Genomic DNA, 17919 nt, shown 5'->3' on the forward strand with positions numbered 1-17919 from the left:
CAGTGGATAGAGCATTGGCCTGCGGACCAAAGGATCCCGGATTTCATTCTGGTCAAGGGCACATACCTTGGTTACAGGCTCCTCCCAGCCTGCACCCTGGTCAGGGCACATGCAGGAGGCAACCAATTGAGGTGTTTCTCTCACATCCATGTTTCTCTCTGTCTTTCCCTCTCCCACTCTCTCTAAAAGATCAATGGGAAAATATCCTCAGGTGAGGATTAAATACTTTCCCCCCTCCAAAAATTGAACCTTAAGCTACTTAAAGTGTATAAATTAATGCCAGTTTATCCTTTCCATGCTAAAATTTGAAAAAGCTAATACTCATACTCCATATTAGTACATTTACCTACTGGCTAGAATTATTTGTATAACCCCTAAGTCAACACTTGCAGTGGCAAAAATTTGAGTTGCACATGTTTCCAGCTGAGGTCAAATAAGGTGACACCCTACCTTTTTGCTTTAGCTCTCAAACTGTGAACATGTTCTTTTTGTGTCTCTCTAGTTCCAGGGTTTCACATTTTTGTGATTTTGCTGCTTTAAATGGCCCCCAAGAGTAGTGCTGAAGCACTGTCTAGTATTCTAAGCGTAAGAGAGTTGTCATGGATCTAACGGAGAAAATAGCATGTTTCATTATTTTTTTTTAAATATATTTTTATTGATTTCAGAGAGGAAAGGGGGGAGAGAGAGAGAGAGAGAGAGAGAGAGAGAGAGAGAGAGAGAGAGAGAGAGAGAGAGATGGAAACATCAATGATGAGAGAGAATCACCGATCGGCTGCCTCCTGCACGCCCCACATTGGGATCAAGCCCGCAACCTGGGCTCATGCCCCCAACTGGAATTGAACCCGGGACCTTTCAGTCCACAGGCTGACACTCTATCCACTGAGCCAAACCAGCTAGGGCGAAAATAGCATGTTTTAGATGAGCTTTGTTCAGGCATGAGTTATGCTGCTGATTTTAGTTCCATGTTATGAATCAAGAGTATATATTAAATAAGGTGTCTTTAAACAAACACAGTAACACAAAATTCAGTTGATGAAAATGTGTACACAGAGCCTTGTAGGAACGTGATCCTGTGTGTCCCTTAGGCACAATGATGTTACTAGCTAGCAAATTAGTATTTGATAATTCTGTGTTCACAGCAACTATGTAGAATATAACTACTACAAATAACAAGAATTAACTGTTTTTAAAGTTTACAATTAAATACTATATAGGAGAATAGTTTTGGAAATGGTTTTTGTTATAACATGATAGAAATCCTATCTAATAAACAGGGAATATGCTAATTGACCATCACTCCATCACAAAGATGGCTGCACCCACAGCTGAAGCCAAGTTCCCATAAGGAGCCTTAACAAGCAATCAGCAGGGACCTGAGGCTATGCCAGCCTTGGGCAAACTACGGCCCGCAGGCCGGATCCGGCCCGTTCGGCTGTTCTTTCCGGCCCGCGGAGCCGAAAGAGCAGAGGGTTCTCTTGCTCTCCCCTTCGCTCCTTTACTTTGAATTTATATTAGTTCACACAAACACTCCATCCATGCTTTTGTTCCGGCCCTCTGGTCCAGTTTAAGAACCCATTGTGGCCTTCGAGTCAAAAAGTTTGCCCACCCCTGGGCTACGCCCTCCCCCGCCCCTGTAGGGCTTGACAGGGGACCTCAGGCCTTGCCCCCTGCCCTGGTGTCAGGCTGGGGGACCTCAGGCCATGCCCCCCACCCCGGTGCCAGCCAGGGGACCTGAGGCCATGCCCCCCGCCTGGTGGGGCTTGACAGGGGACCTCAAGGTGCACTTCCCGTCCTGGTGCTGGGCTAGGGGACCTGAGGCTGCTCCCCCTACCCCAGCGCCAGGCTGGGGGACCTCAGGCCGTGCTCCCCACCAGGTGGGGCTTGATAGGGGACTTCAGGACACGCCCCCCACCCCGGCATCAGGCCGGGGGACCTCAGACCGCACCCCCTGCTCAGTGGGTCTTGACGGGGGACCTCAGGCCGTGCCTCCCCCCACCCCAGCATCAGGCCAGGGGACCTGAGGCTGCACCCCCCTGCCTGGCTGGGCTTGACAGGGGACCTCAGGCCGTGACCCCCACCCAGTGAGGCTTGACAGAGGACCTCAAGGTGCACCCCCAGTGCTGGGTCGGGGGAACTCATGCCACCCCCCGCCCCAGCACCAGGCTGGGGAACCTCAGGCCCCGCCCCGCGCCCCCCCCCCCCCCCCCGCTCCAGGACCTGGCCAGGGGACCTGAGACTGCGCCCCCCTGCCTGGCCGGGCTTGACAGGGGACCTCAGACTGCACCCCCCACCTGTCAGGGCTTGACAGAGGACTTCAGGCCGCACCCCCCACCCTGGATCCAGGCCGGGGGACCTCAGGCTGCACCCCCCACCCCAGCACTGGGCCACAGGACCTGAGGCTGCACCCCCCTGCTTGGCGGGCTTGACAGGGGACCTCAAGGTGCACCTCCCAGTGCTGGGTCGGGGGAACTCAGGCCGCACCCCCGCCCAGGGGGGCTTGACAGGGGACCTGAGGCTATGCCCCCCTCCCAGTGCCGGACCGGGGGACCTGAGCCTGCGCCCCCCCCCTGCCTGATGGGGCTTGATGGGGGACCTCAGGCCATGCCCCCCACCCAGCACGGCTTGACAGGGGATCTCAGGCCATGTCCCCCACCTGGTGGGGCTTGACGGGGCACCTCAAGGCATGCCCCCCTGCCTTGGTCTGGGCTGGGGGACCTCAGGCCACGCCCCCCGTCCTGACGCCAGGCCAGGGGACCTGAGGCTACTTCCCCTGCCCAGTGGGGCTTGACAAGGGTGGGACTGGCCAGATCTGGATCTATCCCAATGGGGGCAGAGGCCTGCTGGGTCTGGGTCTCACATGATTTTGAGGCACATGTGGGTGGGCGGGGACTTGACTCTGGGTCCCATGGTGCACCCCAGACTCTTAACAGTAGGAAGGTTTTCATATACATTTTACTAATTTTCTTTCATCTCTAACACTTCTATTATAGAGAAAGGGCAAATAGCAATATTAAATTATTTCCTCTAAGTAATCCCCTTTTAATGTGCACGAATTTCGTGCACCGGGCCACTAGTCTATATATAAAAGGCTGAGTGACCAGCCGACTGACCAGTAGCTATGACATACATTGACCACCAGGGGACAGACGCTTAACACAGGAACTGCTGAGCGACAGCAACTTTGTAGAGTGCTCTCTCGCACTCTGGGACCCCATGGGGGATGTCAGACTGCCGGTTTTGGCCCAATCCTCGCAGGCCAGGCCAAGGGACTCCACCTTCCGGAGGGACCCCACTCACTCCGCAGACATCCTTGGAGCCCTGGCACCGCCCCAGGTGCAGCCAGTCAGGGAGGGATTGAGGGAGGTTGACTCCAAGGCATGTCTGGCCTGTCTCGCCCAGTCCCACCCCACCGGGCACCTTCTAATGAATTTCCTTTCAATATGCACAAACCCATGCACCAGGCCTCTAGTCATATATAAAAATCTGGCAAACTAGGATGAATTCAGTATTGGTTAGTACCTGTTATGTACAGTATGGTCTTTAAAACCACACTTTATTTCCATTTCTGTTTCTTCTCCATCTGAAATTATCACTGTTCAATTTGTTTATCCTGGTTAAAAACTAACCTGTCTTACAGCTGCATGAACTATTTACTAAGATTATAGGAGCATAACATATTAACATAAATAATCTCTTATTTAATCGAAATCTTTTGAAGGGAGTTGTTTATAATACTGAGTACTATTAATCCATGTGGAGAGCTCAATTTTTCATTCAGCAATTGAAATCCTGTGACTTGATTGTAAAATTAAATAGATGTGGTTGTCAGAATGACAAAATGTAAGTATTAGATATTCTAAAAAATTTATTGTGTTACATTGGACTAGCCAATAAGATAATTGTATTTGCTTCCAAGAGTTGTAATTTTGTGTTAAGTGTTTCTGTGGCAAATAAAATCTTGTGCTTCAATTGTTTTGTTCATGTTAGGGTCTTGTGTAAAGATTGCTTGTAGATATGAATGTAACATTAGTAAGCAAATCCTTATAAATTCTGATGGCTAAAAATTTCATACTTGGTTACATTTAATATAGTCTGAGCATCATTTAAAAAATGTTTTATGTTTAATTTTGCTTAAAATTCTGATTAGACATTTTCTGTTTTTACCTATCTTAAAGGTGGCCCTTCAGAAGGTTTTTAATTTTTCGATTTCACATATATTTGAAACAAGAGTGGCAGGCCGTATGGTGGCAGACATGTGCCGTGCTGCTGTAAAGGTGAGTTTGGGTTTTTTGGACTGATGAATTAATGAATCAGTAACCAACAGATTTATGTGACTAATTTTTAGATATGTTTGTTTTACTTAAAATACATAGTCCTTTCAGTAGCTGCTTACAGCCCTTATTTGCCACTGAATATAGTGCTAGTGTATACTTTGTGACTGTTAAGTATTTGTACCTTTCAAAAAACTTATTTATATGCATATGTTTTCAGTGCTGCCCAGAGGAATCTTTGAAGCTATTTGTTCCCCACTGCTGCAGTGTTATAACTCAGCTTACAATGAGTAAGTCATATAGTTACCATTCTGTATTTACAATTTTAAATGAAATTTTATTCTGTTTCTAGAATTCTGTTGATAAAAACAGATCCTTTAAGCTATGCAGTATCTTAATTTTGTAGTTTTGGGGAAAATTGCTCAAAATAAGGTATCACCCTGTTGACAGGTAGATTAGAATTTTACTTTATTAAATTAATATTTTCATACAAGAACCATTTAAAAGTTGCCACAAAAATACCATTTATTTTGTGACTAGAGGCCTGGTGCATGAAAATTCATGGACTGAGGGGGTTGGCCCTCAGCCCAGCCTGCCTCCTCTCATAGTCCAGGAGCCCTCAGGGAAGGGAGGCGACCTGGCAATCGGGGGAAGGTGACACCCCCATCACACCTCTGCCGGCAGCACAAGCCTCAGCCAGTCCTGGTTACCTGAGCCTCAGGCAGCCTTGGGCGGCTGAGCAGCCACTATCCGAGGCTTACCTGTGCCTCAGGTGGGCCCTGGGCGGCTGGGGGGCTGAAGGGACTGGGGGACTCCAGAGACAGGCACTCCCGCGGGGCTGAGGGGACTGGGCGCCGCCATCTTTAGGGCGTGACAGACAATTAGCATATTATCTCCTTATTGGCTGTGGGTGCTGCCATCTTTGAGGGTGTGGCAGCAATTAGCATATTCCTTCCTTATTGGCTGTGGGTGCTGCCATCTTTGAGGGCGTGGCAGCAATTAGCATATTCCCTCTTTATTAGATAGGATATGTGCATGGTCAGACATTTGGCTGCTGTGTTTATTTTCTGAATTGTGAGTTTCCACCTCCTCTGGAGCAAGAAGGAATTGAAAAAGTCTCCCTAAAAGAGACTTTTTCAGCTGTTGGAAATATTAAATGTAAATATGTAAAAAAATGATTCGTTTAGTTGCATACATAGATTTTTTTTTCCTCCCCTTTGTACTATTTTGCCTTTTTTAGATGATGATGTATTAAATGAGGAAGAGCTAGACAAGGAGTTACTATGGAATCTTCAACTTTTGTCTGAGGTATTGTAAATCTTTGGAATAAAAAAATATAATTGTGAAAATGTTCACTTGCTCTTAGTATTTATTCTTTTTTGAAAGTTTGATATTAAACCATGAAAGCTCATAAGTTTTAGGTATTCTTTTGATTTAGTGGCAGAAAGTCAGATAATGTCACTTTCTAATATCAGGAGTATAATTATTGATTACCTTATGTTCAGTATTAATTGACTTTTGACTGATTAATTTTAATATAGGTAACTCATTAATTGAAAAGGTTATTGGATTTGGGAATTCTTTTTTTCTCTATGTTCTAAATTTGGCCATTAATCAGACTTGAGCATTTTTTATGGGTTAGTTCAGGAACCAAAGAACAGAAATTCCATTATCTCTTAAAGGAGAGGGACTCTTTTGGAATGGATGTTACTATGCCATGGCACGTGAGAGCCTGGACTCAGAAAATGAGTTTGACCTTTAAAAAGAATAGATTGTTAGAATATAATGAAAAAGTAATGCCTAAAATGAATTATTTTAAGAAAAACACTGTTAATGCTTTTAAGACTTCTTTCATGGCCAAACATTAACCTTTGCATTAATTATTGATTCTTAAATCTTTTACCCCAAATATCTTTGGGCTAAAAAATCTTTCTCTTTTTTAGATTACTCGAGTGGATGGGAAGAAGTTGCTTCTTTATAGGGAGCAACTTGTAAAGATTCTCCAAAGAACCCTACATTTAACCTGTAAGCAGGGTTACACTCTGTCCTGTAACCTTTTGCATCACCTTCTTCGTTCTACCACACTCATCTACCCTACAGAATACTGCAGTGTGCCGGGTGGCTTTGACAGGCGTCTCTCTGAATACTTTCCTATCAAGGCAAGCATTTTTAATAATTTAGGATTCAAGGATATATTCGGTTATTTTCCTAAGGAATTCAAAGTGGTTTTTTTTTCCTTGTGTATGAAGGTGTCACTTCTTTATTTTAAAAGTAGATTATATTAAAACTTATTGGGTTGTTTATTTTGAAGATCTAATTGGCTTTTTAAGTGATTTGTGAGTGAGGCAGCATTCCACCTGGCACTCCCTGGAATGTTTTAAATGTGTGCAGCATAGTATATAGTGCTGGAGCTCCTCTAGTTTTCTTCTTTTCTGTTTTGTGTGAGATGACTTGTTATGCCACATCTAACCTCTATAATTCCATATGATTTTATCGGGTAACTCAGTAGACTCCCATAAGTCCACTGTTACTCTTATAACTAAACTAATCTTTGAGGGGCTCTTTAGGAAGACCTTTTCAGGAGTTATAATGAAGGGATAATACGTTGTCATGCCATTTTTGTGTGCATTATTCACTACCTTAGGTTTGGATACATATCCTAACATTTTCAATTCTGTATATATGTTCTTTTTTCAACTTCTCAACCGGCTGAACAGATGCTGTTCTTTTCTAGGACTGGGGTAAACAGGGGGACCTTTGGAATCTGGGAATCCAGTGGCATGTTCCTTCTTCCAATGAAGTGGCGTTTGCCTTCTTTCTGTTGGACTCTTTTCTTCAGCCTGAGCTCATCAAACTCCAGCAGTGTGGGGATGGAGAACTAGAAATGTCTAGGTTAGTTTTTTGTTTTTTTAAATAATTAATTGGTGTTAGTTTTTATGGTTTCAGACTAAAAAACATCTTTTTTTGTGCCTTTCCTTCTCTCTATGGATGTCTGCTGTATTCATTTTCAGTGAGTTTTGAACATCGACACGAGTGTAATTAGGAACCATTTAATATAGCATTGTGTAACAGAAAATTTGTCATAACATTTAAACATAAATGGTTTTTGTCCTTGCTTGTTTTTAGTGCTTTTTACTTAGCTGTTTCACGTGTGCATCTTTGAGAAATGTGTAGGTATGTCCCCTCTGAAACTAATGCCTGCTTTTCTAGGTTCAGCCTAGATTTATTAGTTTGTTTCTTCTCGGTAATTCATTATTGCTGTTAATATTACTTAAGAGAAATATCTCTGTGAGGTAATTTTTTTCCCCTTTCCTATGGGCTTTAATAAGAAACTTATTTGAAATCATTAGACTTTTATAGTTTGGATGTTTGACAGTTCCTAAAATAATAGTAGGAAAATTACTGTGTGTCAAATATCAGGAAACTTCAATAGCAAATTCAGTAGAAATGGGATTGGAGGAAGAAGTATAATTGACTTCATGTCAACTATATAGTTTATTGCACAAAACTGCCTTTTGAAGTGAACGTTTAGTCTATTTTTAGATGAGATATGCTGGAAGATTTCATGTAATACTGTTTTCTTGTGGTAGTGAACTTTAGGTAAATAGGTGATTAAATTCAGAATTGTTTCACAAAAGCACAATCAGTCTTTGTTACCTGTGATTATTTAGAACCTGCTTAAATATAAGCACATATCTTATTACCAGTAAATATCTGTTTAATTACCTTGAACTATTAAGTGGGTAGATTGTGGTGGTTGCCATTTTTCCCCCCTTAATTTTGTATATCCCCACTTGATGAAGTTTTTGTACTTCCCCCTAGATTCTTGGCTTTTTATTAAATAGGGATTTGGAGTCTTGTAAAATATGAAAATACCTTTTATTTTTTCTAGAGATGATGTTCTACAGAGTCTGACTATAGTGCACAACTGTTTAATTGGCTCAGGAAACCTCCTACCTCCATTGAAAGGAGAGCCAGTTGCTAACTTGTAAGTAAAAATAACTACTTTATATATTTTGCTGTTTTTCCATTTGGTATATATTTTAAGACTTAGTCACATAATGATTTCCTGGTTTTATAATTATTGGTGGTGTTTGTATCACTTTAACCTTTTTGTCATTGATAGGCCAAAAAATACCTGAGGCACAACTTAGGTCTGTAAACTTTAAGGCTTATTCTGATATTCATATGGTGCCAGGATAACTTTGAATGTTCATGAGTTTTAAATATTAATTTAGAGATATTTAAGTTTATTTATTAGATTACTAAGTTAATTAAGAAATACTTTGCTTTAAAAAGGAAAGAAAAATACTTTTTTTTGTCTGATGTCAACATTAATTAAAGATTTTGTAGCAAAAAACGGGTGTTTTTTAAAATAAAAATTTGTCCAATGTTATTCATTATGATTTTGAACTTTTTAGATCTATCAAGTTGCTTTTTTTAAAAATTTAAGTGCTTTTCAGAGTATTATTATTTTGAATGAGTGTCTTGATTTAGTCTATTGTTAGTGCTACCATTTAAGTTGAAAAATTGAGTTTAATGGACATCAGCAAATATGTAACTTGAGCTCATGTAATAAGTAGATAGCCACTAGTTTCAGTATACCATCTTAGATCATTTTCTGTCTACATCAACATCTCATTGCTGAACAACTTAATGAAAATCACATAAAAATGAGTAAGTAATCCCTGCCTGCTCAAAAAACACGAAGAGGAGAATTATTTGTGGATTTTACAACAAAAATATTAAAAAGCTTCAAGGAATTGTTTTAAAATATGACTTGCTTGTCTTCCTATATTTTGTATAATCATTGTTTGGAATCATGCTTTTTCATAATTCCGATTTATTTCCATCTAAAAACTGTTTTTAGACATTGAATGTTAGCTTGCTCATTAGATTTAAGAGGGAGAAGTGGGGCCATTTCAAGTAAGGGAATCTGTTTCCAGTTTACCTAGGAATTTGCTGAATTCTTTTAAAGAACCTTTGTTTTTCATTAGTTTTATAGTTTGATATCAGAGCAGTATTACCAAATTAATTTTTATTATGAGAGATTGATTTTTAAATTATTTTTTAAATTCTCACCTGAGGATATGTTCATTGATGTGAGAGAGAGAAAAGCAGAGATGGTTGCCTCCCATAAACATCCCCACCAGGGTTCAAACCCACAACCTAGTTATGGTCCCTGACTGGGAATGGAACCTGGCAGCCCGTTTGGTGCTTGGGAATACCTGGCGGAGCACAAGAGATTGATTTTAAGCAATAATTTTAAATGAGATGTAAAATTAAAATCAACGGTTTTTATTTTCCTGAAGATTTTAACAGTGTATAATACAGTAAAATTTTTATTTAATATATAATGAGTTTATTACATTAGTAAATTTAGCTGTGCTTGAACTTGTTGACAATGAGAAGTGTCCTCATGTAATCCAAAAATTTATCTAAGAGCAAAAGCATGTATAATCTATGTATATGATGAGAGGAATTTTAGTGGAGTGATTATTTAGATGTACTTCTTGAAGGGTCAACTAAGGAGGCTTGGAGGGTTTTTGTTATGGAAGTTCCTATCATCATGTAGCCATATTATGCCATGTGCACTATAATAGGGAATTGACACAAATAATTTATCTTTTTTGTGTATATATATGCATATATATTTTTATTGATTTCAGAAAGGAAGGGAGGGGGGAGAGAGAGAGAAACATCAATGATGCGAGATAATCATTGATCGGCTGCCTCCTACACGCCTCCCAACTGGGGATTGAGCCTGCAACCCGGGCATGTGCCCTGACCAGGAATTGAACCATGACCTCCTGGTTCATAGGCTGACGCTAACCACTGAGAACACCTGCTGGGCAAGAATTTATCTTTTGAAATAAATGTGCATCCAGACAAAATTGCCATATATTTTGCTATTATACACCAATTAGGTTTATATGTAATGAAATGCATTTTCAATAAGGAAAAGAATACCATGTTATAAAAATGTTATGAATGCCATGGACTATAACTAAATAATTTGTTAGCCTGCATTACTATTCACTATAAACTATAAAATTGATCCTGAGTATCCTTTATAGATTTTTTTCCAGAAAAGCTGAAGAAGAAAGATCATTTAAATGGAGATGTTTTGTTTTTGACTTTTCACTTTTAGTGTGAAAATGTAATATAATGAAGTAATAAAAATTATTTAATATAAATACACAATTATTAGATTTTTAAATATATTTAAACGTATACATATAAAATGTTTTCTTGTATACAGGGGTGGGCAAAAGCGGGTTACAGTTGTTGGTATGAAAAATACAATAATAAATAATAATACAAGAAAGCTGTTTCCCATACTAACAACTATAAAACTACTTTTGCCCACCCCCTGTATATTTAGTAATACATAACGAAATAAAATATGAAATGATGAAAAAGTCAATCATTTTAGTTATTGAATAAAACACATTTTTAGGATTCTTTATAGTTACATACATCTATGCAGGATAATGATTAAATGAAGTTGAATTAAAAATGAATGAACAGCCCTTAGCTAGCCGTTGAATTGCCAAAACACAGAGTTTGTATAGTCTTCCCTGGGCCTTTAACTCATTCTTAACAGAATCCTTCCCTTTAAAACCAATTTCTTAACTGGTATCATCTTTATCTGAAATATTAATTTGTTTTGGTAATATTTCTTTTCTTTATATAACATTTTGGCTTTTTTTGGCTGATGGTAAATTCGTTCTCACCAAAGTATCATAAAGTTAGCTTTTTTAATTTCTGAAATGCTTTTTTAATAAGTCAGTTGTTAAAAATCTTATAAATGTACATTGATTTGCAAACACTAAGTAATTTCAGTTGATGGTGCCATTGTTCTGTGATATTAAATCACACTGCCTGGTGTGAAGAAAGAATATCTGTTGCACAACTCTCAAATTATCAACAGCACATCAATTTGAAACTAGTACATAAAAACAACAATAGGAAAGTAGTTGCTCTATGGGAAATAGAGTAAAATGTATCAGGTCATGGAGAAAAGGAAAGGCATAAATGTGACAGATGCTTTAGTGTAATGCCTAAGGTGCTAACATTTTACCGATGTTAATAACAAATAATTTTGCCTTTGTATTATGGGACAGTATGCATTTTTCAAAATACTCAAGCAGTTTTTGGAAGCACATAGCAACTCAATTTTTTAAAATTTCAACTTACGCTTTTCTTTTTCTTATATAAATTTCAATTAGTTAAAATATTCTAACTGCTTTATTGATTGATTGATTGGTCAAACCACTCATTATTAAGTTTGCCTTGCGCATGTATTAGTAGTATTTGTCTTCTGGAAAATTGAAAAGTAGTGAAAAACTTAGTTCTGAGTTTTTCTGTAAGAAAATCTAACCTAGTTTCTAATAGAGCATATGGGATGATCTTAAAAATCCTATTGTTCAGGGGAATGGCTACTAAATATATGAACTATGCTAAGTGATTAGAGACTGACAAAAAATAAACTACTTAGATAAGTTGATTATCTTAATAAGTATAAAATAAATGATATACCTAATGTATCTGCATTGTAATTTTTGGTCTTTAGCAGTGTAGGGGGTCACTAAATATCTTGTATATACTATACATTTTACTGTTTCAAATGATGGGTAAATTACGGTTCCTTGAGGGTAATTAAAGGATACATTTTTTAGTTTAGTACAATTTTAATTTTTAGCAGTTTTATTATACTAAATCTGCTGAATTACTCTTACATTGGAACCTCTTTATTTCGCCCTTGGAACCTTTAGTTGATGATTTAATAGAAATATTTGTGATATAGTTTATACTCATAGTTCTACCTTTATAGATGTGGAAGTTGGAGTATGTCTTTGCAGGGTCACAGGAATTTTGGACACTTGCCTTTAATCCTCAAATCATCATTAATTTCTCCTTTTGCAGTCCACTCATAATCTTTTAGGTCTAACCAGCTCTATCACAGATAGTAAAAAACTAATAACATCTGTAAAAGCAGGGTTACTCAAGGTAGAGGAGTCATCATTTTTCATCTCCAGTATTTCTTCTTTACTTTGTTCCCCCTTTTCTCTGGTAGATCTGTAAGTCATTCTTAGTTAGATCATTCTTAAGATCTCAGCTTTTACTAACTTTTCACTCAAGAAAAATTCATACTTAAGGTCTAAGAGTTGAGACCATTTCATTAATATGTGAAAGGATGTGTTGTTATGCGATGAGGGGCAGGGCTAGCTAACCTCTCTTGGCACCTCCAGGGAACTACCCAGCTCTGCTGGGGGAGCCGCACACAGAAAAGGAAACAGTTACTACTCCACGGTGAGTAATCCTGTTTTCTCCTTATTTCACCTTCTGACTGTTTTCTTTGATTTTTTAAAAGCTTATGTGTCAGACATGAAAATAGTTCTTATGCTCAGCATAAATTTTCAACCTAGCACTGTGTAAGATTTCTCTTTCTTTACTTAGCAACCTGTTATGCACATGGTAGAGGAAGAGCTAGCTTTTCATTTGTGTCTATTGCTATTATTGATGCCTAGGATTGAATTGCATAACAGAACACAGAAATAGGCTAATTGTCTCTTGTGAAACACTTCATAATCTTGGCTGGAATAAATATCTAGTGGCTTGGTTTTATATCTTTAGGATTGTTTTCATTTGGGAGGGGAGTGATTGTTGGAAAGGGTAGCTTGTTCTTTCACTTATAGACAGGAAGAGTTATTACTGTTTGCGGTTGTGTTACGACAGCTAACCTAGCTTTCATTTGCATATTTGATTTGTATATTTTGCTTTTATGTTATTAGTCACTGCTTCCCTTTTCACCATCTTTTTCCTCCAGTGATTGTTTTCAGTTCTACTCTGATCAAATCTAAAGAAGATTGCCATCTAGTGGTATAAATCACATAGTTGTGGAAACTTACAGGTCCCATCCCCTCCTCCCACCTCCGTCCGGTGGCACACATATTGAATCTTGTTATAAATTAGATGGCCTGGTACTATTTAGTTGATTTAACTTTATTATTTATAGATGGTATTATTTATAATATGTTGTGTTGAAATTACTTGTCAGAATTTTATTTAGTTCTGTGTCAAAATACTCCTTGTAAAATGAAACAGTGAATGTGAGTAGAATGAATTTCACTTGGGGTGGGAAAGTGATGGTATTTGATTTAAATTATATATATTGCTACTATGGCTTTAATCAGAACACATATCTATAAGTTGACAGTACTTTATTCAGCTAAGATTGTGTTCATAACTAAAAGTTACAAGAGCAGTGTTAAGTAACAGAGTATGGCTGCACATGACTTATAAAGTGGCCACAAGAGATAAATAGGTCATGACTAGAGATTTCTTTTAGAAAATTATTCTTTTAAAGATCAGAAGAAATAAATTGATATAAATACATTTTTACACTTGCAGAGAAACATTTACTGTAAAACATGTCAACCCAAATGGAGTTCAATAAACTTATTAGATAAGAAGAGATCAGTTTAAGCTGAATCTTAGATAAATAAGCCTAAGAGGAATTAGTGATGGATAAGAATAAACAAAACCGAAATATATGTCTAACCAGATGCCTTCTCTACATTTGAGTTTTGTAGATGTATTTTAATTTAGATTTTAAAAATAAAAGCCTAAGTAATTTTTATTTAAATGTGTTACTTAATACTATAGTTTACAATCCCATGCAGGCTGATATTTTAAAGTAATTATAAAAACTGATCATCTTTCTTCAAAATTTTTAATAGGGAAACTATAGAGTAACACATGGGTTTTAAAAATTGGTATCAGGGCTTGTAGTTGAGACTTGTTTTAAAAGTGATTACAGTGTAATTGATTACTAGGATCATAAATGCATACAAAAAAACCATTTCAAATTACCAATTAATAGGGTGTGGGGTTTTTTCCATTTGTTTGAGAGGTTCTTCCCCCATCCCTTTGGATATAGTAAAAATTGTTCCGAGGTTTGCTGTAGAGGTTGTTTTTTATGTTACTTGTAAGACTAATTTTGTAATAATTAAAATGTATGCTTGGTTCAATATTATTTGGTACTAGGTATGGACTGGGTAAGGTACAATTGTATTCCTACTTTAGTAAACTACTTATATTTATAGCAGCAGTGAGGAGACATCCTCTCAAGTGACAGCTCATAGACAAGCACCTCCCCATCCTCTTTCCAGGGGAGGTCAGGCGAGGGTGGTAACAGTCTTAATGCTTTTTGCTTGTTACTGCTTAAGCACAGCCTTTTTCTTTTTGCCAGTGAAATCTAATTTCAGTAGACATGGACTCCCTTTTACATTCATTGTAAAGGAATCTGATTTTATTTTATTTTATTTTATTTTTTAAAGATTATTTTCATTTATTTATTTTTTTAAAATATATTTTATTGATATTTCACAGAGAGGAAGGGAGAGGGATAGAGAGCTAGAAACATCGATGAGAGAGAAACATCAATCAGCTGCCTCCTGCACACCTCCCACTGAGGATGTGCCCGCAACCAAGGTACATGCCCTTGACCGGAATCGAACCCAGGACCTTTCAGTCCGCAGGCTGACGCTCTATCCACTGAGCCAAACCGGTTTCGGCTGATTTTATTTTTACTAACTAAATTCTGGGTACATATCTATTTTTCAATCCTACACAATTTTACAGAATGCTCAAGTTTCCAAACTTTAAACAATGAAAACCAGATTTTTTAAAAATATATTTTTTATTGATTTCAAAGAGGAAGGGAGAGGGACAGAGAGATAGAGACAGAAACATCAATGATGAGAGAGAATTATTGATTGGCTGCCTCCTGCACATCCCCTACTGGGAATTGAGCCTGTAACCCTGGGCATGTGCCCTTGACTGGAATTGAACCCCGGGGCCCTTCAGTCCGTAGGCTGACACTCTATCCACTGAGCCAAACAAGCTAGTGCTGAAAACCAGATTTTAAGAATTAGAATTTGAACTTGAAAATCTCTGAGAAGCAAATTAGCATTTTATAGTATAACCCATTACCATTCTTTGTTTATACTCTGTAGGCTTGGTTTTGAATCTTGTGATGATTCTGTTTTCATCCTAGGCACTAGATGATGGGGAGGGACATACTTATAATTGGCATTTTAGTAATCTTGATGTTATTACTATTTAGATAAATCCCAGAATTTAAAACTCTGAAATATTAAGGTAAAGATAACTTAATTCAACTTATAAAAATACACTAGAGATGCAGTGTGTTGATTTTAAAGTGTTTTCTTCATTACAAGGCTGTGTAATTCATGAGTGATGATTAATAACTGTAAAATTTATGTTTGTTACTACTTAGCCCTGTATTAGATATGCTTATCCCGTTTTCTTGGCATTTGTGCCTGTGTTTCTCCTCTTAGAAAGTAATATCTTTTTGTTTGTAAAAAGTTATTGAATTCAGTCTCATATTTTGATATAAAATGTTGAAAATTAAAGTATTTTTAACGTAGAAAATTTAGATTGCAGTTATAAAAGTTTGTATTTTCCAATACCTGTTCTTACATACCTAAAAAGTGACTTTTCATTTAATAGATTTAACCAGCTCAGTTTGTTCCAGTAACATGTTTCTTTGTGACAGATCTTTAACTAGGAAATGCAGTGTTTTTTACCTCTGAACATCTTCTGAAGTAGTGGCATTTTTCTGCAGATTGGTAGGAGAAATCAGTTTGGCTGGTTTTAAGAGGAAGGGTAATGATTGTCTAAAGAAGCTTGTCTGCTATATATTCTACAATAAAATTTGATTGTGGGTTTTTGGTGACTACTTTTAACCCTTACTATGCTATTACAAATCTGACTCCCCTTTGTATAAATGTATAAATGTTTATCATCAGACTTAAGCTTTTACACTTGACTATAGACTATCAATACAACACTCATTTGGGCAGTGAATTCCCCCCTAAAGTCATTAAATGTAATTAACATTTTCTTTTAAGATGAATGCTATTGTCCTTACTGATGAAACAGATAGCACCAATCCTCAGAAGGATAGAATAAAGAAGTACGGAAGATGGGAAATCTGTGTTTGTTAAAAGAGCATCACCATCTTTGTTTTGATTTAAACATTTTAGCAATGACATTTTTCTCTTTAACCCTTCTTATTGGTATTATTAATAAATACAAGCACTCTTGTTTTTATACAGGGTACCAAGTATGGTGTCCTTGGAAGAGACAAAGTTGTATACTGGACTTGAATATGGTATGTGAATTCTAATCTGAGTAAATCTGCATAGTCTATTTTTTGTCAATTTTTCTACAAGGGTTAAAATGGAATAATTTTGTAGTTGTAATTTTCCTAGGCTCCTTTTTATACATAAAAATGAATATTAATTACACAATAGTTATATTTGCTTTTTCTGGAGAAACTAGAAAAATATTATATAAGGATAAGCTAATATAAGATAGAAATTTGGGTCAATAAATATTTGGATATTTGCAGAAGCAGACTTTCATATACTGTAATATTCGTTTATATTTAGAATTGTTTTAGAACTGATATACTTGATAGGAATGAGAATATTATAACCTTTACATAGTCTGACTATCTCTCTATTTTCAACCATAGTTAAATTTTATATAAATATTTATGCAAAACATTTTATTTTGTTCACTTAATGTTCTGAATCTAACATTGGTAGAAATTTGACACACTTCCTTATTGCTGGATTAACGCTGGAGTTAGTTGCATACATTAATTGCTAGAGTAATTTTAACTTGTTTGATTTGGGTCACCCATAACTAATTAGAGAATCCTTTGCATTTATGGTCTCTAGTTAGTGAATAGAGTCTTTGAAATATTGGCAAAGATGGGTTTTTTCCTCCCTCTTCCTTGCCTATCTAAACAAGTTTTATAAGCAGGTTATTGTAAATGTGAAGGTTATTTTATATCATGCCTAGTCATTAATCCAACTATTATAAAGGCAGAATCACTTGTTTATTTTCTCCTGGATTCATTATCTCTTCTTTAAACAAACAGTTGATGTAAACTTCAACAGTATGGGAGCATTTCAGTGTCTCTAAAATACCTTCTCATTTTTCTAAAACAGATCTATCCAGAGAGAACCACCGAGAAGCAATCGCTAGGGTCATAAGGAAACTTCTTAGTAAGTACATATATGCTTTTTTTTTTTCTTTTTTACTAATAAATATTTAGGAATTTAATTCTATAGCATATGTGCTTTTATTTAACATTTTTCATTCTCACTGGTGAGAATATCAGGCGGTGTTTTTTTCCTTTAATAGACTTTTAACTAATATATTAGGAGTACTGTAGTAATTCAAAATTTTAACCAATATTTTAACCAAAATCTGATTTCGTCTCCTTTTATAGACCACATACTTAATAATTCAGAAGATGATACCAAGTCCTTGTTTCTTATCATAAAGGTACAATTGTCATTTAATAGTTTCATAATTATTAATATGACCGAGTTTGATGTAATGACTTATAAATATAAAATTTGAAATTCTTTGACACAGATTATAGGAGACCTTTTGCAATTCCAAGGATCTCACAAGCATGAATTTGACTCGCGTTGGAAAAGCTTTAACCTAGTAAAGAAATCAATGGAAAATCGGGTCAGTATTTTTCCCTACAACTCTGAAATAATATTTTTAAAGATGTGTAATATTGATATAATCA

The 17919-nt window shown here is 37.1% G+C and overlaps 1 protein-coding gene across 2 annotated transcripts in view; it reads left to right on the top strand.

The window, feature by feature from the left end:
* The window catches only part of PSME4 (proteasome activator subunit 4), a gene marked incomplete at its 5' end in the record, with an annotated part of 88906 nt that overhangs the window by 41541 nt on the left and 29446 nt on the right, over positions 1-17919 (top strand). For both annotated transcript variants that reach the window (XM_080684664.1, XM_080684665.1), the window contains 10 exons: positions 4176-4274; positions 4492-4561; positions 5512-5579; positions 6215-6430; positions 7006-7163; positions 8164-8259; positions 16421-16476; positions 17324-17380; positions 17608-17663; positions 17757-17855. In XM_080684664.1, coding sequence (XP_080540790.1) covers positions 4176-4274; positions 4492-4561; positions 5512-5579; positions 6215-6430; positions 7006-7163; positions 8164-8259; positions 16421-16476; positions 17324-17380; positions 17608-17663; positions 17757-17855 — 975 coding nt within the window. The remainder of the gene's footprint in view (positions 1-4175; positions 4275-4491; positions 4562-5511; positions 5580-6214; positions 6431-7005; positions 7164-8163; positions 8260-16420; positions 16477-17323; positions 17381-17607; positions 17664-17756; positions 17856-17919) is intronic.

This window comes from Plecotus auritus (genome assembly GCF_963455305.1).
Source record: "Plecotus auritus genome assembly, chromosome: 8".
Lineage (NCBI taxonomy): Eukaryota > Metazoa > Chordata > Mammalia > Chiroptera > Vespertilionidae > Plecotus > Plecotus auritus.